Source organism: Engraulis encrasicolus, chromosome 14, assembly GCF_034702125.1.
Source record: "Engraulis encrasicolus isolate BLACKSEA-1 chromosome 14, IST_EnEncr_1.0, whole genome shotgun sequence".
Lineage (NCBI taxonomy): Eukaryota > Metazoa > Chordata > Actinopteri > Clupeiformes > Engraulidae > Engraulis > Engraulis encrasicolus.
Window position 1 is genome coordinate 44,631,199 of NC_085870.1, and position 23,755 is coordinate 44,654,953.

At 42.0% G+C, this 23,755-nt stretch overlaps 1 protein-coding gene and 1 long non-coding RNA gene across 2 annotated transcripts in view; one reads left to right on the plus strand and one right to left on the minus strand.

The window, feature by feature from the left end:
- Positions 1-23,755, minus strand: part of LOC134462706 (uncharacterized) — a 107,508-nt gene that overhangs the window by 13,536 nt on the left and 70,217 nt on the right. The gene's annotated exons all lie outside the window — the stretch shown is intronic.
- LOC134462703 (homeobox protein Hox-C4a-like) lies at positions 7,350-9,608 on the plus strand. The gene is made up of 2 exons (XM_063215848.1): positions 7,350-8,367; positions 8,989-9,608. The coding sequence occupies exons 1-2, from the start codon at positions 7,926-7,928 to the stop codon at positions 9,390-9,392; spliced, it is 846 nt and encodes a 281-aa protein (XP_063071918.1). The 5' UTR covers positions 7,350-7,925; the 3' UTR covers positions 9,393-9,608.

The following is a 23,755-nucleotide window of genomic DNA, read 5'->3' on the forward strand; positions in this document are numbered from 1 at the left end:
TAACTGACTACCATTCCTTTTGAAATACCCATGCAGTTTGCTGGGATGCAGGAAAAGCCCCGTTAGTTAAGGGCCTTCTGTGCCAAAACAAAATCTTTGTATCTTACTCGGACTTTTGCGCTTAAAAGAGTTTACACAGAGAGTTTAAAAGTTGTGGGTTTCTTTGGGTACTTTGTTTAGAACTTGTGTCCGTGTGCATTGGATTCAATTCAGAAATTACTGCATGCAGCTATGTCAGGGAAAAGAAAGTGTGAGCCCACAAAGGTGGGCGTGTCTGACAAACATGATGGAAAACAGACCATCATAATGTTGTTCAAAACGCGGGGGATCGTGGTAGGCCTACCTAAATATGTATACGACTTGAAATATCTTGCATTATGTGTCAGTTCATGCATTTCAATTCTGCTTCTTAAGCGAGTCGACTAAAACTATTACGCATACACGACTACAACAAAGATCTACCGCGATCTACCATGCAAACTCCTTGTACCCCAGACACAAAACAGCTGCCTTCCATTCTCTCGTTCCTTTTCTAATGGCCAACACAGCCCCAAGTATTGAGCAGTATACAAAATGAAAGATGCTGGGGGAACCCCCCGGCGCAGTCATCTGAAAAATGTCAGCTCACTGCGTTGGACCAGCCAAGTTCCTCAGAGGAGACATGTGTTCGGCTGGCCCCTCCCGCCTCTGCCTCAACTTAACTCAACAACAGAGCAGGGTCTTATAAATGATAATGTGAACTTTAATTCTACCGCCTAAAGTTATTTGACCACTTCAGCGTCACAGTGAAAGAGACTGAACATCATTACTCACCTCTTGTTAAAGTGGATAATCTTCCAGGGGGCGGAAAAAACGTCCTCATTCGAAGGCAGACTACTGAACTGGCAGTGCTTATCGGATATAAACTTTCCAAGAACAGCATACATGTTGGAAAAAGAGGACCTCTTTAGGTAGAAACCCCCTTTATGCTACTGTCAATGTGAGTGTGTGTTTTTTTTACTTTCAAACTTTTGGAGGCTATGTATGCCAAAGGGCCTTGGGCACTGACCCTGAGTGGCTCATTGGGAGCACGTGACGCCATTAAAGTAAGTTTTATGGTTAGGCAGGGGCTGACAAACCCCTCAATATATTTACATCATACATAATGTTAACTGTCGTGAATCGCAGCTGTTGGCCGCTCTTATCTGGCTGGACGAAAGGGCGCTAGGCGTTTAGTGAGGATTAGCTCGTTCCCAAGTGCTCCCGTGCTCTCCTCGTTCGACACTGGCAAATGGCTCCCAGACGGTGCAGTAAGTTAATAATCTTGTTTCTAGGGCTTGTAATGAAATAGACACCTGCCCTTCTACCACCCCAAGGGGCATTCATTAATATCGTAATTTAATGTTTCTTTGAGAAATGCTTTGGTGTTCTTTGCGCTAATGGTGGTCAATTAGGTTCTTAACATGTTGACATTGCTTTCTCCCCCTCACTTTGGAGTCTCGTTAACCTGAGAGTATCTGTGGGGATACACAGTTCAGTTTGAGGAGCTCTCTCTCTCTCTCTCTCTCTCTCTCTCTCTCTCTCTCTCTCTCTCTCTCTCTCTCTCTCTCCATGTGTTTGTGCATGCGTAAAGAGCGCTCATTTTGGTTATCTGCCTTTACGTAAATGTGTTGCGCCAAGCCAAATCGCTTTGCTTCTACAGCTTGTTTAGGTTTTCTCGGTTTATAGTTCACACTTGGCTGTGTCTCTGACATTTTGTGACAATAAGTTTACCTCCCTCCTTTCTGTGGCATGGTTACAGGTTGTTGGAACAGCTCTCGAGCCAGCATGCTCTTCTCTGATAGGCTGGTGAATGCGTATTATGTACACGTGCATGAACTAGACAATGCACCCTCCCTCTAATGACGCCACCAGTTTATGAAGTGATATCCCTATTGTTGACTATTTGAGGACAGAGTGCAACCTTAAACTTACCTCTGATTCGTAGTAATACTCGGCAGTGGGGTACATAGCCAAGTACTGGAAAGCATAGCACAGGTAGACTAATTGAAAGAGCAGTGCTCCACAGCTTAAGCCACGATGCAGTAGGCTGAACCATAAATGATGGCGTGAATAGGAAAAAATAACCTTGTTAATTAATTACCCTCCAAGTCTTTTCTGAAACTGTGGAACAGATTGCGCAGCTCTTGTATTTTCCGGCCACTGATTTTAAGTTATGCGGTCTCAGCTGGATGGTAAATTATCTGTTTTTAGTGAGTTGGGAAACACGCTGTTCATAAAATTAGCTGACTGCATAGCTCCATAACGTACCCAATTAGGGGCTTTCTGTGGGAAGTTCAACTTGGCTTGTGCAGAAATGAGAGAGGAGAACTTTGATCTAAGAGCAAAGTTTTGCTACCCATCAAGTAGTCACCATATATTCTTGGTTATAGCATATAGACTGTGTATTGGCCCTGGGCAAATGTGTAGTGTAAACAGGTGCAGGACATCCACATTAGCCTTTAGGAGGATCCTGTGTGTCGTGTGTATGAAAGAAGGTGTGCGCAGGCCTGTCTATGTGCGTGTAGTGGGAGAATGAGAGGTGATGTGTATGTGGAGCTATCGGAGCATGAAGGGGAAAGTCCAAGACAATGCATGATTATTTACATGCTGTCTATGTTGTCTATAGCATGTCTATCGCTTTGGCTAAAACAGTCTGCCAAATATATATGAAGTGGCACCCATTTCTTATCCAACATGCTGTCGCATACACCAACCCTTGTTTTCACTTATTAAAAACTAAAAAATGCATCCTTATTAACCACTTAGTACGATTCAATTTGAACCATATGAATTCTATATAGACCATATGAACCCAATGTGTTTGTTTATCTTTGGCTTCCCTAGTGACACTGAATGGTGTAAACATGTACTGTATCAAATACTTCTGAATCAGTTCCCCCCTTTATCACGTGCACCTCAGTGTTAGAGTCTATTTCCCCAGACAAAGCCTCGGGTCGGGCGATCTTCCAGTCCTACTCCCCATTGCACGTGCTTTCAATGGGGCTCCATAAATTCAACTGACAAGATGTGAGCACCTGAAATGGCTGTATTATGATCTACAATGCCGTAATAACGGCTGTGTATATTATAATAATCGTTAGCAATACCGACTCTGCGCTCAAACCTGCCCTTTCCCTACTATTGTATCGCCACGTGACAGTTCCAATAATTAACCTCGAGAGGGCCTGGTCGAGTATTAGGCCCACGTCTGGTGTATTTAATTATGTTAGACAGAGGCCAGAGAGCTGCGTAAACGTAGCATTAAGGAATTATTCAGATATTCATATATTCATTGTATATCATACGTGTAGGTATGTGAACTTAAGAATGGACACTGCCCACCAGTGAATTAAATGGTGCAATCAACCATCCTTTGCCAGAAGACGTCGTGCTAATCGTCTTGATGAGGTAATGGGGAGTGTGGAGCTGCATACGGTTGGCAATGTCGAAAGCCTGAACCGAACACCACACTACCTGAAACAAATTCGTTGCTTTTGACATCCATCAACTCCACCGCTTTAGGTCTTAAATTGTACGACATCCGACTTTCCGTAAGTGCACGGCATGTCATATCTTAAATGTCAAATCCGGAAATTGCTGCTGATCCCCACTTGAAATCATGTGTGAACACATGTCAATCTAGCCGCATAAGTGAATTAGTCAAGACGTCAAATCTCCACTCGATAATAAACTTTCAGTATTCCTGGTCTATTAATGAGCACTATAATTAGTGTTAACAAATGTAGGCCTATACATTTCCAGTTGTCATACCCCAGAAGTATTATTCATCGTCATCCAACGCAAATATGGTGTTTCAATGACTCCTGCTTTTACGCACTAGTGCTTGCATATGCCTACAAAACACAAAGCGAATGTTTAGTTTGGCTTTACACGAAACTAACACAACGTATAATGTGAATGTTTCCCACCAGTAATTACATCTGCATGTTCTGTTCCAGTGCAGACTGACTTTGCTCTATATCGTTACAAATGGATTTTATTAGGCCCTGATCTAATAAAGCCTCTTGTGGTCCACGTCTTGCTGTGTTATGACTTCGTGTAGTCGGCAGGCGTTCTCTTGGGCAATGTACTGGTGGTGCATATTGATTAAAGAAGACAAATTAATTGGATATTTACTCTTTACTTTATTCAAAGCTGTAGCCCCCTGAGAACGTGGAACTCAATCTGAACATGAGAGGAAACTAGGCTTCACTTGAAAACATGATCTTATATTACCCTATAGCTCTGAGCAGACATTATAATCTGATGATGAACAACATTTCTGATAACACATATAGGCCTACCACTGAATTAATGCAGCTCGTAAATACCCCCCTCTCCAGTTCAGCTTCTATAGCTTCAGTTATACAGTTCAGAGCTGTCTAACTCGCCCACCCACTAAACCGTTATGCAATGTTACCATCACTCATGAGCCATTTCAGTCATACTGTACAATTACTGCCACACTAATGAAGTAAACAAGACTACCATATGCTAACCAAAGAAAGGGGCCAGACAGAGTCAATCGTAGTACCCACTGAATGTGACCGTCCCGATATGCCAAAAGCTTAATCAGCACTTAAGTCTGTTGAAAGCTAACCATGTGTTTTGAGACCGAGTGAAGTAGCATAGCCTATCTATTCTTTCTCTGTGTGTACGGGGGGCAATATCTGGGTGGGCTGCCCAAGGAGTTGGATAGGTTTACATAACTCCATGTGAAAAGAATACGGCATCTATATTGAGAACAGGCACAGGGGTCATGCTTCTCTTATTTTTTCGGGTAAAATGTGAAATTAAATGTAAAATTAGTTTGCTAGATGGCTTCATTTTTTTCTCAGTTCTGCATTATAACAAGTTATTGAACGAGAAGAAATATCTAAATGACATTTGTGTAGAGACAAATTTCATTGACGATTCTTCATCAATAACTGCTTGGCAGTGAACTATTGGAACTAGTCAAACGGTAAGGGGTGAAACGCCGGTCAGCCTGTCTAACTAATATTAAAATGTGCTCGCAGAGAGGGAGAGAGAGAGGGAGCGCGAGGGAGAGGGAGAGAAAATAAGGAGAAAAGGAATTGAGTGGTGGGGGATGGGGATGTGACGACCAAATGAATTAACGCTGTCACAACATTACAAATATCATTTTGAAGGGAAATAAGCAAACGAGCAAAATGGCAAACATGTAGGCTATGTATCGAAGGTGGTGGGAAGACCCAACCTTCTTTTTTCAGAAAGGAAGAGAAGCCTGCAAAACTCCTTTTAAAGTGGATTGTAAAACTTGTTTGTTTTCTTTCTATGGACTGAAAGACGAGTTTATCAATAACCTGATATGAGGGTATGAAGCTGTGTCTATCTGTCCCCTCGCTGTTCCCTTGTCTCCCGAAGGCCAAGCAGGGGATCTTCCCGGCGCGGTGCCCAGGTTATCCAGCGGTCAGTGGTATGGTAATGGCGAACAGAATAAAAACCCTGGGGGACAAAAGAAAGTTATTTTTCATCTCCTGCCACACGGCTGCTTTTGTATCTTCCGTTTATACTGAATATTTATAATATGTTGGGGCACCCTAGGTTAAGTTTAGGGCAAATGTTAGCGATATGAAGCTTTATTCGTTATTTGACCAGATAGTTATTTGAAAGAGTGTTCTGTAATAATCTGTGTTCTTGTGTTGTACACGACATGGGCATGCAGGGGTATTTCTTAACAAAGAGGTTGTGTGGAAGTGTGTCTGAGAAAGTCTGGCGAAGGGAATGGTCTCTCGAGCCGTTTGGTAATTTACGAGCTCTATAGCTGACACTAATGACGTCTCATAGTGTTTGTGGAATTTCTCAAATATTTGGCCTGTCTTTTCTCCCAATCTATGTGCTTTAGTATACACTGAATACTATGAAATTGAATATGTCATGTATAGGCCTACCTGGAGATTTTTGAGAAATATTTGTAAAAAAATATTTGAATTCCTTAGAGTTAAAGCGTTATTTTTGACCTCAGTTAGTTTAAACTATTCAGTTTTCATTTGTTTCTTAATGGGCACCCCAGTTTTAGCCTATATGAATATCTTTCCTGTGTGTGTGTGTGTGTGTGTGTGTGTGTGTGTGTGTGTGTGTGTGTGTGTGTGTGTGTGTGTGTGTGTGTGTGTGTGTGTGTGTGTGTGTGTACTGGGAGCAAAGAGGAGAGTGTCGCGTTGAGACTCGTTGACATCTACAGCTGTGGACTCCAAGTCGTCTATATGCACCCTGTAGAACCGAATTTGTGTGAGCAATCAACAACCGCAAATTCGCACCTACGGGAATACATGGACGATTTCAATACAACAACTTTTTCAAGCTTAATTTGTCAATTATAGGCTACAGCTTTCTTGTATGAAATGTGCTTTAACCGTCAAACAAATCCAAACAGGACAGAAGTCGAGAAGAGGTGGCAAGAGAGAGGGAGAGAGCAGAGGAGAGAGGACAGTCTGCGAAGGCAAGGCAAAGGGGAAAAGAACGGTCGAGGAAACCGTAAAGCATGGGAGCGCGTGGGGATCATTGGAGCCGATTGATTTACGGCGTTTTACAGCCCAATAAAACTGAGACAACATTCAACCAGAGGCCTTCAATGTTGCTGGCCGTGCGCGATTCCAATAAATAAGGCATGCTAACGTTATGTGTCGTTTTTATTCTTATCCCATAAAAACTGACAACGCAATGATATTCATTATTTAGGAAGTAGTTTAGAGATGCTGTAACCTACAGGTCTAGCTCCGGAGCCTCGTCAATTACAGAGAGAGAGAGAGAGGGAGACTGGAAGGATACAGTCTGCAGCCCATCGCACTGCTATTGATCAAGCCACGCTATCACAACTGCCTCTGCTCTTGTAAAGGGTACTGTGCGCACTGACTAGAACCGTTGGATCTCCCCCAAAACACCCAATGTCTTTGTTCAAGTTATTATTGGCCCCTGTTACAACCACTGTACAAACACATGGCTGTAACTCCTCTGTTGCCTTCACACCATAAAAGCGTACAGTTGGACTCAAAGTTGGCTTTGATGGTGTCTTCACCTGCATATGCGTAAGGATGCGTGATGAATGGTGACGCGTAATTGTTGCTTGATGTTTACTTTGGTGTGGGAATTGCATTCATAGTTCCTGCCTGATTACCGGCACACTAATTGTAATGAATAATGTATATTATGTATATATAACAATACTGCAATGCAAAACAATGAGTATCATAGTCTTCATACAACACATTATGACTGATAACTATTTTGGCCATCAATAACTGCATTTTTTTCTTGTCACGGGGATTCGTTCATTGTCTAGCCCGATTGTTGCTCCTGTGTGGCTTTGTTTTGATCCACACATTAGTGCAGTCCCTCATAATAACATATCTGTAAAATGCCCTAGCAACAAGATTCAGTGCAAAAGGCATCTTGATCTCCTGTTATGTGTTGGTGTGGGGAGAATGCTCCAGCGTTGAGGAGCTATACGCAGGTGATTACACTTCGTATTGTCGTGTCAATTATGCTACTTAGGATTGTTTTTACAGCACAACTCTAGCAGCCCGCGGTCAGGCTACCAGCCTCTACTCACATACACCACGAACCCCACAAGGGCTCACAGGGCGATGGAGCCTCCATCCACCTCGACCGTGTGTGTCTACATTCGGCGGTATGTTTGGAACGAGGCTCATCGATATGCCTGGCCTTCATTCCCACAAAACACACTCCTGCACACCTACACAAAGGGGGTACATGAAGATACGAATAAACATTTGGTTCCTTATCCGGGGACTAGCTCGTTGGCTGCCATTGGACTGCTGCGTCACGTGGTAAAAGTAACTTTACAGGGTAGCTCGCTAGTAGGAGGGCTTTATGGAGCAGAAAAACGACAAAGGTAGAAAAATTATTTTCCACTCCAGAAATTAATGATCATGAGCTCGTATTTGATGGACTCTAACTACATCGATCCGAAATTTCCTCCTTGCGAGGAATATTCACAAAATAGCTACATCCCCGAACACAGCCCCGAGTATTACAGCCGCACGAGGGACACCGGCTACCAGCATCACCACCAGGACTTGTATCCTCCGCGCGTGACCTATCCGGAGCGCCAGTATAACTGTGCAAGCATACCCGAGCCCGAGCCCCAGCGAGGCCATGGACTCACGCATTCAGGGAGCCTGCTGGCGGCGGCGAAGGCGCAGACGGCTCCACGTGAGCCCCCGCCACCTTTACCCACGTCCCCCACAACCCCACCGACAGCACCGTCCGCTTGCATCCAAGCAGCCCCGGAGCTTCCCACCAGCACAGCGGCGACCAAGCAGCCCGTGGTCTACCCTTGGATGAAGAAAATCCACGTCAGTACCGGTAGGCATCAGAACCCCCGATTGTGTTGTTGTTTCAACTCCTTGCTCTCTCTCTCACTCCCCTCCTTTCACGTGCTGTTCCCCCTTCCCCTTCTTATTTTACCTCGGGAGTCTGCTTGAACCAGCCCCGTGCAACGTACGTTGTGAGAGAAGCCCTTTGAAACGACGCATATGAGGCGGATTTACGACTCAGCATTGGCAATTACACCCGCCATAAATTTTATAGCGGAGGCACTAGTCTGGACAGCCGTATTGCCATGTGGCTTTTTCTGTTATGTATGTGTCGGGGAAAGGAGAGAGAGGGAGAGGGAGAACGAGAAGGAGTGAGAGAGAGGGAGTATAACAGGAGGCAAAAATATCTTTAGATTTGTAATGTTGAATTAATAATTTAGCTGCACTCTAAGTGCGAAACGACCACTCATTACATAGACGAGGCCGAGGGTTCTTTTGAGGAACTGGCTAAATGATAATAAAAGTTGATACACATTTTCACTTAAAACACTTTTTTCACATTTCAACTTCAACTCAGTATTTACTATCCTATTTTCCCCTTTGTTTGCCCTTCTGTTTTTCCTGCCTTCCTTTCCTATATTCCTCTTTTCCTTACCCCCTTCTTTCTTAGTGAATGCCAATTACAATGGAGGGGAGCCCAAGCGGTCCAGGACTGCTTACACACGCCAGCAGGTGTTAGAATTGGAGAAGGAGTTCCACTATAATCGCTATCTAACACGGCGACGACGCATCGAAATTGCCCACTCGTTGGTGCTCTCGGAGCGGCAGATAAAAATTTGGTTTCAGAACCGCAGGATGAAGTGGAAAAAAGACCATAGGCTACCCAACACCAAAGTCAGATCTTCCTCCTCTGCTTCGTCGTCGGGTGCTACTTCGGGCGCGACCGGCGGGGCCAGCACAGCCACCACAGCCGGCAGTGTGACAAACAGCGCGGGCAACAGCACCGTAGCAGTGCCCGAGCAGCTCCCTCGTGTTCCAGGGGTCGATCGAGATCAGGATATAACAAGGTTATAGACACACAAGAAAAATATTTCACATTTGCGGAAGAGAGAACAATGGAATATTTATGGAAATCTATTCTTTTTATATGTATATTAAGATGTTCCTTCGTAGTGTTCTTGTGCGTAAAAACTGGGTTTCCTCTAAGTCCATAGTTATATAAATATGCATGTTATATAGCATGGATTACTACTGCGAATACCTAGTGTTTTTTCGGCTATCAGGGTTTATTTATTGAACAGTAAATGTCATTTTAATACGTTGTTTTGACTGATAGGTAAAAATGGACATTTTGAACCAGAGTCTTGAGGTGAGACTGTGCGTCTGCATCACGGCCTGTACATGCACAATCCTTTTATTTATTTTGGAAAACAAAATTGTAGATATTTCTATTGTTGCCCTTCGTGTGACAGATGATTTACACGTCTTGCAGGGCTGAACGTGCGTAGTTAGCATTCTTGTAAAATATCAGTGAAATTGTTGTGACTTTCAGTTTTGTTTTGTTTCTTTGCGCATCCTCCTGAGCAAGGCCTCTAGCTCCGAGTAAAAAAAGGGTAGTGCGTTTTGTGATACTAGTATTGTGATTCAAACTGACTTCAAGTTGTTATTGTTAAACAATGCAATAAAATAAGTTTAAATGTATTTGTGATAATCGTAGTGGCAAATAAAACTGTGAGTGTCAATTAGTGTAGAGTACGTCTGATCGTTTATTTTTCTTTACTCTTTTCTACTTAACCATATTTGTGTTCGTGCTGTGTACATACATGACTTTGACAGGGCGTGGGTTTTACGCTTGGGCAACCAAACAGCACAACAAAATTCTTTCCAAACTTGAAGTGCTCGGTGATATTAGAAAATTGATTGATGGCTTTTCTAACAATAATTCCATTCTTCCACAAGTGAGAGGGTCTCCTGACAAGGGCTAAGGGGTTTCCAAGTCAGCTCACATGAATAGCAGTTTTGAGGTTCAAGTAAAGGTTAGAAAGTACCCCCACCACCACCACTTGGGGGAAAAAAAACATTTATAACCTCTGAACCCTCTCTGTAACAGTTTTGCAATAATACACGGGTCTTCAGACAAAAACATTATGCTATTATGAAATTATTGTTCCTCTAACAATTACGCAGAATTATTACCCCACATTATTAGCAATTGGTATTAGCAATTGGTAGGCTATTCACATTACCAGTTTCCAATTGTGTCTCGTGGTTGGATCGCACTGCCTAGTGTCGAAATGAGGCGCGTGTATCTCTACAGACATCAACATGGCAGTTTTCAATGGCGCAGGGAGCACTACATTTTACAGGCCAGTTGTTGATAGGGTAGTATTATGGGATGTGCCGTTCGCTTGCACAGATCTGGCTGATGGCCTGGAAGCGTGAATGACTCAAGTAGAGCTCCAAATAATCTTCTGGTCATGTTCTGGCAGCTTGTCGAAGTCAGTAGGCCCAGCTGCGTTATGTAACATTATCACATCCTCGTTGTCAGTGCACAAGTTGACAATTGTATTGCTTACTTCCACATTTAAAAAAGGACATTTCAGATGCAGGGTGTGTTTTCCACTGATGATTGATACGTTTATTAATGAGTAATAACCACGTATGATTAATGTGCATTTAATGCTGACACTTAAAAGTCCAGCATAAATCATCAAATCACGATCAATGTGAAAAAGTGATTTGTAAGTCATGGTATATAAATAACTATGTATAAATAAATAAATAGACCTACACGTCGATGGAATGGTTATGACGTATAGGGCTGTAGTAGCTTGGTTTTTAGGCCAACCATACAGTTACCGTTCTTGCCAAATTCCAAATGTGATATTGTGATATAGCATTGTTCCTCTTATTATCGTAGCACTGGTAAGGGAATCTTGAGATGGTTTATGTCTTATGGTAGAAACGTGAGGCTAAAAAAAGACACACGGTGACATTAGAGAGTTAGTGAAATATATTCATAATGTTTCCAAACACTAGACATTTTCGCGACAAGCGAGCCACATGTGACCACCTACACAAGTGCTAGCAGTAGCCTATGCAGATTTGCATGACAGCATGCTTTGACCTTTCAACTTCAACTTAACTTATCTCGCATGGAGGCCAATTTTGGCTAGGACGGTCCTTGCTCTACTCAATACGCATGCACTCAGTTCTGCTGCGGTTTAAAAAATACACATGTCGTGAGTTTATCGAAGAAAAGGGCGGGGATGTAATATAAGTATGAAGCATGTTAAGGCCCTGCTTAAACGCATTGATGTTTACCAAAAAGCAAACGCCAGTCTCCATTCCCCTTATACATTTCTCTCTCCACGCTCTTCTTCGCTCTCATGTTCAGAAAGTGGAAATTAGGGGTGCCTTTTGAATTCTTCGAGTAGGCGATAAAGAGGACTTGGGAGTTCACGGAGAGGGCAAGCTCCTTTGGGCAACTGGGTGGATGTCATCATGGCTCGACCTTTACGTCGTCGTGACACACACACTAAAAAGCGCACTCGACTTCCAACATCAGGGTGCATTGCATGTGGGTAGGAGTGTGTGTTTTGAATGTGGGTGCGCTCCAGTCCTGTGTGTGTGTGTGGGTGTGTGTGTGGGTGTGTGTGTGTGTTGTAATGTTATGACGACATTTTGCTTGTTTTGGTTTGGAGGATTTCATGGTTTTTCATGGAGAAGTTTATTACGGAAATGTTTGTTTAATATTTATACTATTCAGCATGTCATATAACTCAGTTTAACAACAAATATTGCAGTAAACCAACACGGGTGCGCAATACATTAAATGCTCTTTTCTAAAAATAACATCCTAATATAGAAACAAAACCATATTCAACAAACCATAACATTACTTGGGCCTAAGTTTTGTCAAAAGATAAAAATGTCTGGGCTCATTTATTTATTTATTTAATTGTATTATCAGCGCCAAAGAATGCTCAGGAGCTAACATTGATGGCTTATTTTAAGCTGTCGGTGGTCTTTACCTATTCCATATCCATCAGCGTGTAATAAGGAGTTGTAAAAGCAGCTAAATAGAATTCAATGCCTGGACGCTATTGCCCACCAGAGAGCCGTTCCAGGCGCGGGCCGTCGGATATTTGTTGTAATTTACTGAATGTTGCGTAGCAAAGCAGCCATGGTGCTTGACATTACCAACAACAGTTGGTTGAGTTTGTCAACACACAGATTTTAATCGCATGTTGGTTTTGTGAATCACCCACTCTCCTTTGTGTGCCCATTCAACTGCCACGAACGCAGCACACTAGTAAAGGCGTCCGACTGTGTCATGCTGATGGATTTTAATTGAGGTGATTGCACACTGAAACCGGAGACCTGACACGTCACACTACACGGATTGCCCTTTTGCGCTGTCAGTTGAGAGCCTTTAGCTGGGTGGTAGCCTATGGTACGGAAGCCAAAACACACAGGCCTAATAATAGAATGTCACATATTTAGGGCTACATGATCCTAATTTTATTTAAATGTATTTGCATGAAAGGGCAACTAGCCTACTAGCCATTGCTTCTCACCACAGTATAATGTACTTAGAAATACTTTAGAAAGATAATTCAATTTGGAATGTAGGCTACATCACGTGCCATGGCAATTGTGTCCGCGTGGAATTTTTTGCATGATCAATAAGACAGTTAGGGGAACTGTTTTTACGTATGCACAGAAATAATCAATAGGCCATAAATAAATCACAGAGATTGCATTTAAGGACTAACTGTAGGTGCAAATATACCACGAGAACTGATACACATTTCAATGGAAAGTGTTATTTCGACATATAGCCTACACACGGTACCCCAATTAGTTGGAATAGCCCAAATTTTTACATCCTTTGACTTCTAAATGGATTGTTATTTGCATCCGTCGATTTACATCCAGAGCTGTATGTGCAAGTGAAATATGCTATCTGTCATCTTTGGGGTGTTTGGTCGAACACAAATTAGATCATATTTCCATTTGCGTTATCAAACAGCAAATAATTATCTTGACTATAAGAACAAGATTTAAATGTCTTCTCTCGTTCACGTATTGTGTATTACAGCAACGGCACATTACATGCATTAGAAAAAAATATTATTGTGCGTATACACCTATTATGAGTGAGTAGCCTACACAATGAGAAAATATGTTATTTTTTGTACATAATTGTTGACATCAGCTTGAATGAAATGTACCAATGCATTTGTTGTTGGTCTCCTTGAAAGTTGTCACCATGGTGTGTGTGTGTGTGTGTGTGTGTGTGTGTGTGTGTGTGTGTGTGTGTGTGTGTGTGTGTGTGTGTGCGCGCGCGCGCGCGCGCGTTAAAGTGTGTCTGAATGTGCCAGGGCGTAAATGTGTTTGAGTTGCCGTATTAGGTTAAGTGCAAATCTTGCGATTTTTCTCGGTTTGCAGGACGGCGATAAATATTTGTAGAAGCAATGAAGTGTTTACTTGTGACTTGGTGTCTGGCGAGCAGGGAGGTCACGACCCTACTTGAGATAGGAGGGACACTCGAGGAGGCGAGAGGAAACGGAGGAAGCGCTAGGGACCCCTTTATTGGTGACATCCACTGCCACACTGGGCTTTTGACCAGACGTTGGGAGGGTGGCCTACAGACATATGTGTCTACGGCCTGGCATAGTCCAGAAATAATGGAGATGTTTGTCTTGACGCCATTTTTAAAAATTTCAAATCGAACATCCTGTAAAAAAAAAAAAAAAATCTAAGTTCTGCACAGTCCATAGGCTATAGTTAGACACATGCATTACAAAACCATGCTTGCAAAAAGCCCGTTGGTAAACCCCGGCGATGTCTGGAATAGTTTCAAGTACAACATTCCTTCCCAACACATTGATTTATGGCGCTGTTTTAAAGCACGTTTTTAGGTCCGCCCGCCCTTCCCTTTTCACATAGTACTGGCAAGAGTCTCCAAGGAGAGGGGAAAATAAAACAAAACAAGATAGGTCTGTGGACAACCATGAATACGCATGTTCTGTGTATTCTATATAATATTGGTTTGCAGCATTCGCATGAGCATCTCTGTCACGTGGATTTTATTCTTTTGTTGAATAGGTTTCGTCTTTGGGGTTTAAAAAGGCTGTGAGACCTGAGTTTTGCAGGGCAAAGCTTCTAAGCGTATGTGCCGCATATGTATCAACGCCCATGGTAGCAGCCTCGCAGAGTTGAAACAGAGGTCGCCTGACTATTGAACAGAGGAGGGAGGGTATTCTCAATGGCGACGTGCTATAAATCTCATCGCTCTCTTATTCAAACTCCGGAGAACAGCAGATGTTCCTCCCCTCTCCACTACGTGCGCGCGTGCGTGAAGGCGCCCGCACCAGCGGTACATGTGTGCATTTTTTTTCTTTCATTTCAATCTTTCTTGTCATTCATTCCAGTGTGTGTGTGTGTGTGTGTGTGTGTGTGTGTGTGTGAGAGAGAGAGAGAGAGAGAGAGAGAGAGAGAGAGAGAGAAAGAGAGAGCGAGAGAGACACTGAGAGAGAGAGAGAGAGAGAGAGAGAGAGAGAGAGAGAGAGAGAGAGTGTGTGTGTGTGTGTGTGTGTGTGTGAGAGAGAGAGAGAGAGAGAGAGAGAGAGAGAGAGAGAGAGAGAGAGAGAGAGAGAGAGAGAGAGAGTGTTTGCAGTCAACAAAACAGTGATTTTGAAGCCGTTTGAAGTAATGGGCCTCTAGTAACAAAAGTCTCTGACAAGACAGAACTTGCACTTAAGACTACGTGACTACCTTCATGAAGGTGAATTTCACAATGAGGAACAACTTGATGAGGAAAAACTTGTAATAATTATTTTCCCACCTCATTGTTGATAGAGGCTTGTAATGATAGTAGAAATGAACACATGGCTGCTGTGACACTCAGCTAAGACACATGTGACACTGTGGACACTTTATAATTTGGTGTGTGTGTGTGTGTGTGTGTGTGTGTGTGTGTGTGTGTGTGTGTGTGTGAGAGAGAGAGAGAGAGAGAGAGAGAGAGAGAGAGAGAGAGAGAGAGAGAGAGAGAGAGAGAGAGAGAGAGAGAGAGAGAGAGAGAGAACTGTATGTATGTAAGAGTGAGCTATACATGGTTAATGTATGTGTAAGGATGTGTGTAATGTCTGTGTGTTATGTCTTATGTATTTATGTATATATGTATGCTACTGGACACCTTAATTTCCCCCTGAGATCAATAAATGACACACTACTCTGCTCTACTCTACTACTCTTTGCTTTCGGTATAGCGTACAGTAAGCCTATCACAAAACTGGTATTGCAGTCAAATCCCAAATATTGTAAAAGGTTGGTCCCATTAACAAAAGCAAAACAATAATATCCAGCACACTGTTGATCACTGTTATTAAAATCGGAATTATTCTGGCTACACTACGGGAGACCTGGGACAGTTGCAACAGGGGGATGAATGGCTGCAACATGTAATTTTTCTCCAATTATAAACAAGTTACAGTGATTACTCTCTCAGTGTACATGTTTAGTTGGATGCCCAACTAAGTGTTCTGGGATTCGTTTTAAAAACTATTAAGATGGCATGAACATATTTTTCCCCCTTACCTTTCCTTTTGCTGTGCTGTTCTCACTGAATTTGTTGAGCTTGATTGGCTAGCCGCTAGCATAATATTCTATCATGACTGACTGGAAGCGGAACAGTTACACTTGTAGCTCCCCAGGTTCTTAAGATCCTGTGATTTTGGCAAGTTAACCTTCAAATTGAGGACGTGACCTTCTGTTGGAGCAATGACAGACATGGAAATAGCTTCCCGTGTAACAATTGTATTCTAAGTATCATGTTAAATTGCCACCTCAAGTCAAGTCAAGTCAAGTTTATTGTCAATTTCTTTACATGCACTGGTCATACAAAGAATTTGAAATTGCGTTTCTTGCTCTCCCATGCAGACATAGACTAATCTAGGTAAGGACATAGACAGTATAGACATAGACAGTACTCATACATGGACATAGACAGTATGGACGTAGACATTGATCATACAGACATTTAAAGTGCACCTGACCAAAGGTGATGAATACACAACACTGAAATATTATTGTAAATAACATTTTTATTTTCAAATTATGATCATTTGATTAATAATGGAGTACGGATGTTACATATCACGACCACCCCCATTGCAGTCCTTTCATTGGTACAAATTGTGGAGAACATTTTTTTGGTCTTATTTATCTCAATGGGATAGACAATAAAGCGATTTAATTGTACAAAAAAAAAACATTGGCCTAATCCAAACTCTTTCTGAGTAACAGTCAAATGCAAAAAAATTGTCTCCCCTACTCCGGTTAAATTCATTTGTTGACATGTCTGAGTATCACCGGTGGCATATCAGGACTGTTGTGTGAATAAGGTGAATTGTCTTAATGCAGGATTGGTACGCAGCAGGCGTGTCTTCCGCAATAGTGAAAGTTAGTAAAATGATCAAAACTATGACCACATAAGGGTTTGGCTTTACCAAGCTGGCTTAACATTGTAATTCACTACTGTGACACTACAAAGTGCCGATACCCAGTAATGGCAATCAAGCATATAGTTGCCCTGAAATTATTGCGTATAGCACCTTTTCATGTTTTTGTAACATGTCATCAGACTGCTTATGCTAAGTGACAAGGCTGAGAAATGCATTATCAGACCAGATGAAATGTACAGTGTTGCCTGTTACCCATATGAGGTAGAGCTGGGTATTGCCAACAACCACACAATACAATAGCCTACATAACACCACGGGGTCACAGTATGAAATGTTTCAGTACAAGAGTATACTGAAACATGGCCTTCAAGACAATACACATATCCCCCTATTGTTGCATTACTTTGCAAACATCTTAAAGGTGCACTGTGTAAAATGTTTAGTAGTTTATTTCCAGAAGTCATCCTTCCCATTCACAAATGTTACCTTTTTCATGAATACTTACCACCATTATCAAATTGTAAGTGTTCATTGGAAAAATTGCACTTTTCATACATAAAAAAGGGGATCTTCTCCATGGTCCGCCATTTTGAATTTCCAGAAATAGCCATTTTTAGCTGCAGAATGCGCTATGCACATTCGTAAATATCAGTTTATTGTTTAAATATTCATGAAAAGAAGAAATTTGGCAATATGCAGCACAGTTTACATGAACAGCATAGTTGCAATACCTAGTCTGGCCACCATCTTACACAGTGCACTTTTAAAGAATACCCAAATAATACTTTCCTTATGTTGGATATTAACTCAGATTTGCAGTTACAATTCAGTTACAATGTATTGCTGCCTTTGAAATCCTTAACAGTGTTAGGTTAGGTTTCTTTATTGGTCTCCACAAAGGAGAAATGTGTCTCGTAGACAGGGAGGTTGCAACACCATAACATATAAGAGGACAACACCAACAAAGATTATGTATAACATATATCTACAAATATAATATCGCTACTGATCATGTTTTACTCTTAAATACAAGTAAGTGTGTAGACTTCTCTCTACTGGGCATTGCCAAAAACTTGTAGCTGATATGCATCACAATACAGGGGTCACAGTACGATGTGTGCATCGTATGGAGCACACTCCTTATGTGAGGGATAGTAGAGTGACTTAATGATAGACATTCCTGTATGTCCAGTGGTCGAGTTGTAAAATCAAAGCAAGGGGGATGGTCGGAGAAGGATTCTGATTATTGGGGGTTTGGGGGTTTTACCCCCAAGAACATTTTGAAAATGTAGTTGTTAATAGTACAATTTTAACACAATATGTGAAGGGATGCCTGTTTTCGAGGGGGGGGGAGGGAGCCCACTACCCTCCTCCCCCATCCCCCTACAACTCGTGACCTGTGTATGTCCGCTCCAATGCATGGCAGGTGTTGGTGTGGGAGAAGTGTAGTTTTTGTATGGGTCCACATAGTTCACTAAACTTTTTTCTCTTTCTGGACTGCAGCAGTTTTACACTCCTTTAATAGTTACAGAACTTAAGTCTATGTTAGACATCTCCACATCTCCAATGCTTCCCCAGAGCCTCACATCAAGATGTTCGCTGTTCTGCATATAAGCATGAGATGATTTGCCTTAACTGGGACCGCTGCATTTATGGTTTTTTGAAGCACTGAAGGACCAAGAGCCATCCTCTGATTGTTACTTATTTATACTTAGGCCTACTCGCTTATGCCTTCTTGCAAATATGGGCTCTGTGTTTAGAGGTGCACTTGTTTGTATGACATGAAGTTGTTAATCTTCTTCAAAAGCATATAGAGCCATAACCTATGTTTGAATGTGTCCAAGAGAACATCAGTTCTACTTCAAACAACCCCTGGACCAATCCACAGACTATTAGGCCCTACTTGCTTTTTTAGTCATACTACCAGGGCTCGAGTTGTAGGGGGATGATTTTCAATGAAAGTGGTCAAAAAATCATCCCCCTCTAAAACAGGCATCCCTTCTTCACATATTGTGTTAAAATTGCACTTTTAACATTTTCAAAATGTTCTCGGGGGAGAAAGCCCCAAACACCCAATAATCACAATCCATCTCTGATCATCCCCCTTGCTTTGATTTTACAACTCGACCACTGCATACTGCTGATCATAATGCCCACTGTGGAACCAGGCCCCCAGACCTGAGGAAATTCCTGCTTGTGTAGAAGATTACATTAACATTTTAGAGGATAGCGCAATATGCATGGTAAAATATTACAGCAAAGGAATATAACGGAGTAGGCTAACTCGCCTAATTAAAATGCTCCATGTGATTATTTATTAATCAGGAGCAAATATGTAGATATGGGATAATTACCATACTGAGCATGATTAGTTTCCCCGAATTGTGATTATGCGGACGAAAATGCGGACCCGGTGATTTGAACTCTTAACCGTGTCTATTTTTTTCATATGGCTATGATCACATGTAAATGTGTGAACAGGAACGTGCTCAACCAGTGAAATTTTGCTACACGCTGTTGTCGGAATCGTCTATGCTCTGTCGACCCCATCTTTTTTTCCCTTTTTTCTCTCGCCTCTCCATTTTTTTTTAAACTCGGCGTTGTTTACAGCAACAGAAGGCGGTGGAGTCATAAATCTTGGCCTGACTCCGCCGAGACGAGGCCATTTGTATGCATGGATCCTACCCCAGCCTGTACCTTACCCATTCACATCTCCCCAGCCAGCCAGCCTCCCTGCCTTCCCTCATCCGATCTGCCCTCTCAAAGTCATCCCATAGACATGGATGGGGTTGGGGTGTATAGGCTGTATGGCTAATTACTGAGTTTGAACAGCTCCACCAAGTGTAGCGGCATGCAGATAAATAACTGTGCACAGAAATTATGAGTTTATTATTTCTAATCTCTCGCTAAGCGTCACTGGGTTTTTTTAGCGTTGCTGTGGGTCTTGCAATATCCGATATTCGCGAGTGTGAGATTTAAAATAAATAAATATATATATATATAGGCTATACTCCTCCTTAATCGCGCCCTGCCTTTCCTTTTGGCTTCATTTTTCCTGGTGTATTGATGCTGCTGCTGGGTGCTGCCGAGACGGCCTCCTCCTCACAGAGAGACATTGTAATGGTTTGACAGCGCGAGCTAACGGTGTGTGCGTAGCGAGCGAGGGGAGTAAAAATTGATTTATTGCCGCCGCGGCGGTTCATCCAGAGTTCACCGGGAACAGGCTGCATGCGCGCGGCGCTAGAAGAGCAGTGCAGCAGCCGGGAGCTGTAGTCTTGTGTAGTGAGAAAGGAAGAGAGGAGGAGAGCACAGGCAATGGAAGAAAAACCAAAGGATGCTGTAACAGTGTTTTGTCTTTCTAATCAGAGATTATAATAACAATAACAATAGCAATAATAGGCTAATAATAATAATAATAATAATAATTATATAACATGCTACAGTAAAACGTGTCATTCAATGCACAGCTAAAGTTGTAACGTTATATACAGTAGAACTAATAATGTAGGTCTATTATTATTATTATTATTATTATTATTATTATTATTATTATTATTATTATCATCATCATTATTATTATGCCTATTATTATTATTAGGCCTATTATTATTTTTATTACATTGTAATTATTAATTAGGCAAATTATTCCCATATTGGTAGTGATGTTGGTTGCTTTTGAAAGAAGACATTTTGATAGGCTAGAACTTATTGAAACAGTACGCTTAGGCTATGTGGGACTTTTTTGACGCACATAGCTGAAAGCCAGTGATGATGAAACCTATAATAATAAAACCTATAATAATACTCATTGTCAGTTAACATATATTTACATAAAGGTAGGGCTATAGTAGTCCTGATAAGATGTTAGAGTGAATTGCACAAGAGAAAACACTGTAAAAAGGTTCCTTATTAATTGAGGTTTACAATACCATGTCACTAAGCTAGTGAAAGTCAATGGATCCGTGTAGCATGCTACATGCTGTGATCCATTGACTTTCACTAGCTTAGCTACATACTCCCTCTTTTAACTTGTCTTAAAGCAAGACAACGCTTAACATGAAAAATAAAACACTTAACCACCTTTATAAACCCCAGCAAACAATTTTAACTGTATTAAGCCCCAAAATAGTGGCATACCCCTAGGTAGCCTCAGTTCTAGATAAAATAAATAAATTAATAAAAGGTGAGGAAAATTCTGAGACACTGAACATGCATTTGAAAACATTTAGGAGTATACACAGTAAACTACTTTGGTGTTGTTTCTGTTCTGTCACTAATGTCAACATTAGCTGAGGAAAACAATGTAGAACAGAAAAAAAACCTAAAGACATTAGACAGACTGTATAGCAGAGTGCCAGTGGCTAAGGAGTGGTACAGACAGACCCCTCCCCCCTATAGTCGAGGCAGAGGGCTGGAGGAGAGAGTTTACAGATTCCTCCTCAAGTCCTCTTACACAGTAAAGGGACTCTCCTTACATAACATTACACCAAGCCTGTAGTTTAAAACCGTAAAGTGCACACATCAAGGGGAATGAATCTCCGGGGGAAATGAAAGATAGTGATAGCCAAGGAGGCTATTAGACTATACTTAATCTGCACCTGGCCTTCCCATGTGACACATTTTATTCTACCAATAACCGGGCAGGGAAAAATATACACACACATACACACACACCTCAAATCTCATGCTGTTGCACACATGATCAGTTTACTTAAAGTAACACTTGGTAGAGGGGTTTTCAACCTTCAAATAGTTTCCAAACTTGTTTCAGTGGATCATCAACTTGTTAAAAGCGAGAAAGGCACTTCTGAATCGGCCTCCCCTGTCCTTCATGGGTTGTAACCTAAGTGAGTTTGGAGTTTGAAGTGGGCAGTCTTGTCTCTCATTCCATACAGCGACAGTTTCGCTTCAATTCTTCAGGGTGACCAAAGAGGATAAAAATAATTGGCTACCTAGCTTGCTTTGACAAAGCAAATGACACAGAACCCTAAATATTTGGTCATATTTTATGTCAGCCATTTATGCTGTACATTTGCCATGCACATTTGCCAAAAAGTCAAACATGCCAACACAGACTGGAAAAGCGCTCAAACTAAACTAATAGGTGATCACTTGTTTTGCTGAATCAGAAGAGCAGGGAACAACTCGACCGCAAACACTTGTGCCATGACCCCACGGTCACTATGAAAGCAATATACTGTGTACAGTTAGTACACAGTCTGTCAAAGTGCAATTACTCCTCTGTGCGAATAAAGAGATTTATCTGTGTGTGTGTGGCTGTGGCTGGTAATTGGAGACATTATACACTGTTGCAGCTATTGTTATCAGTACATTTAGGAATATTTTTACCCCATGCCGGCTGTCAGGAGAGAAGATAAGCTTGATTTACCAGGGGAGTGTGTGTGTGCGGGGGTGTGTACCGTTAAAAGTGTGTGTGTGTGTGTGTGTGTGTGTGTGTGTGTGTGTGTGTGTGTGTGTGTGTGTGTGTGTGTGTGTGTGTGCGTCCCTGCGTGCATGCAGTGGAACGTGTGTGTTTGTGGACGTGTGTGTAACGCTTGTTTGTGCGTATCTGTGTTTCTACTTGAGACATTCCTGTTGTATACCTGCCAAGCAGGTTGGACACTCCCGCTGTTCCCAACTCCAACTCCAGTCTATTTCACCAAAGGCAAACTAGTCAGAGATCCCCAGATACTAGTCTACTAGTCTACTAGATACTAGTCGAAAGTAAAAGACGAAGCGATCATGTGTACAGTGTTTATAAACTATGTAAGATTGTGTTGTAATTACATCTGTAAAAGTATGTCTACTTATTTACACACATCTGAATGCAGCACACTTTTCTGTTTTGTTTTTGTTTATACAGTTTTCCTCAATAATCAGGCAATGGTTAAAAGTATACGTACAACATAACAAGGTTAGGATGAACAACAATTCTAATAGGCCTACTATGAAGCAGTGCCGGGAAATAGAGTGTGTTCAAAATGTAGTACAACACCATGCTGAACAATTTATATCCTGACTGAGTTCCAGTTCCCAAAGGCTGGGTTGTGAGGTGTTTCACCTGTCCAAATTCAAATCAACAGTTGCAGATATACTTAGGGAGCCTTCCGAATGGAGGAGGTCCGCAATGGTGAACACAAAATGCAACTAGTTTACGTTGAGGGGTAAGATATCCCTTGCTCAGTTTCCCGTTCCAATCCTTCACTATCTGATGCGTCTCAGAAGAGGTCTGAGTTCTAAGTGAGAGGGGCAGTAACCGGAGCATCTCAGATGGGGTAGATTAATTTGTTTTAGGGTCTCAGGGTAACATTTCAACCTTAGCAGCGTCATTGTGGTGCCAGTAGTTTACACTTCATAATTGCCAACACAACTCTGGACATCTGTGTTGAACTCTATCGCTTGTGTCTCGTTGATCACCATTTGTGTTGATGCCTGTAGCTGCCGCACTATAAAATCCATTCCCTTGTTTTTAATAGGATTCAGTTGGTCATCATAACACCTGCTGTATTGTCTGTATGGGTAAAATAAAATTGTTGAATAGGAAAGCGATACCATCATTTCTTAGTTATAAAAGCAGGCCAAACTCAATCCTCAAGAACAAAGAATGAATGTCCATGTAATACATCAGAGAAGCAGGCATTCCAAAGAAGCCCATCGCATCAACTATAGATGGCAATGGAATAAAGGGAGAGATTATGCACACTATTGACCAAGTGGCATCCCGTCACAACACTAGCTTTACACATACCTATGCACAAGGAGTGATCAATACATGGTTTCATATTTTTCTACATAAATCACTGTGAGGTTGAACACAATGAGGACTTTATTGTCCAATGTGGTTTAGGCTACTGTTTAGTTCTCATACAGTGAGGCCCTGCCATGGCCATCCGGTGGGGCACTCGCCTGCCATGCGGCTGACCCGGGTTTGATTCTCGGCTCGTGTCCTTTTGCCGACCCCTCCCC

Bases quoted from the DNA above. Each gene is read 5' to 3' on its own strand.
- LOC134462703 (XM_063215848.1), top strand. From the start codon at position 7,926: ATGATCATGAGCTCGTATTTGATGGACTCTAACTACATCGATCCGAAA. The intron at 8,368-8,988 runs GTAGGCATCAGA...CTTCTTTCTTAG, and splicing joins GAAAATCCACGTCAGTACCG to TGAATGCCAATTACAATGGA.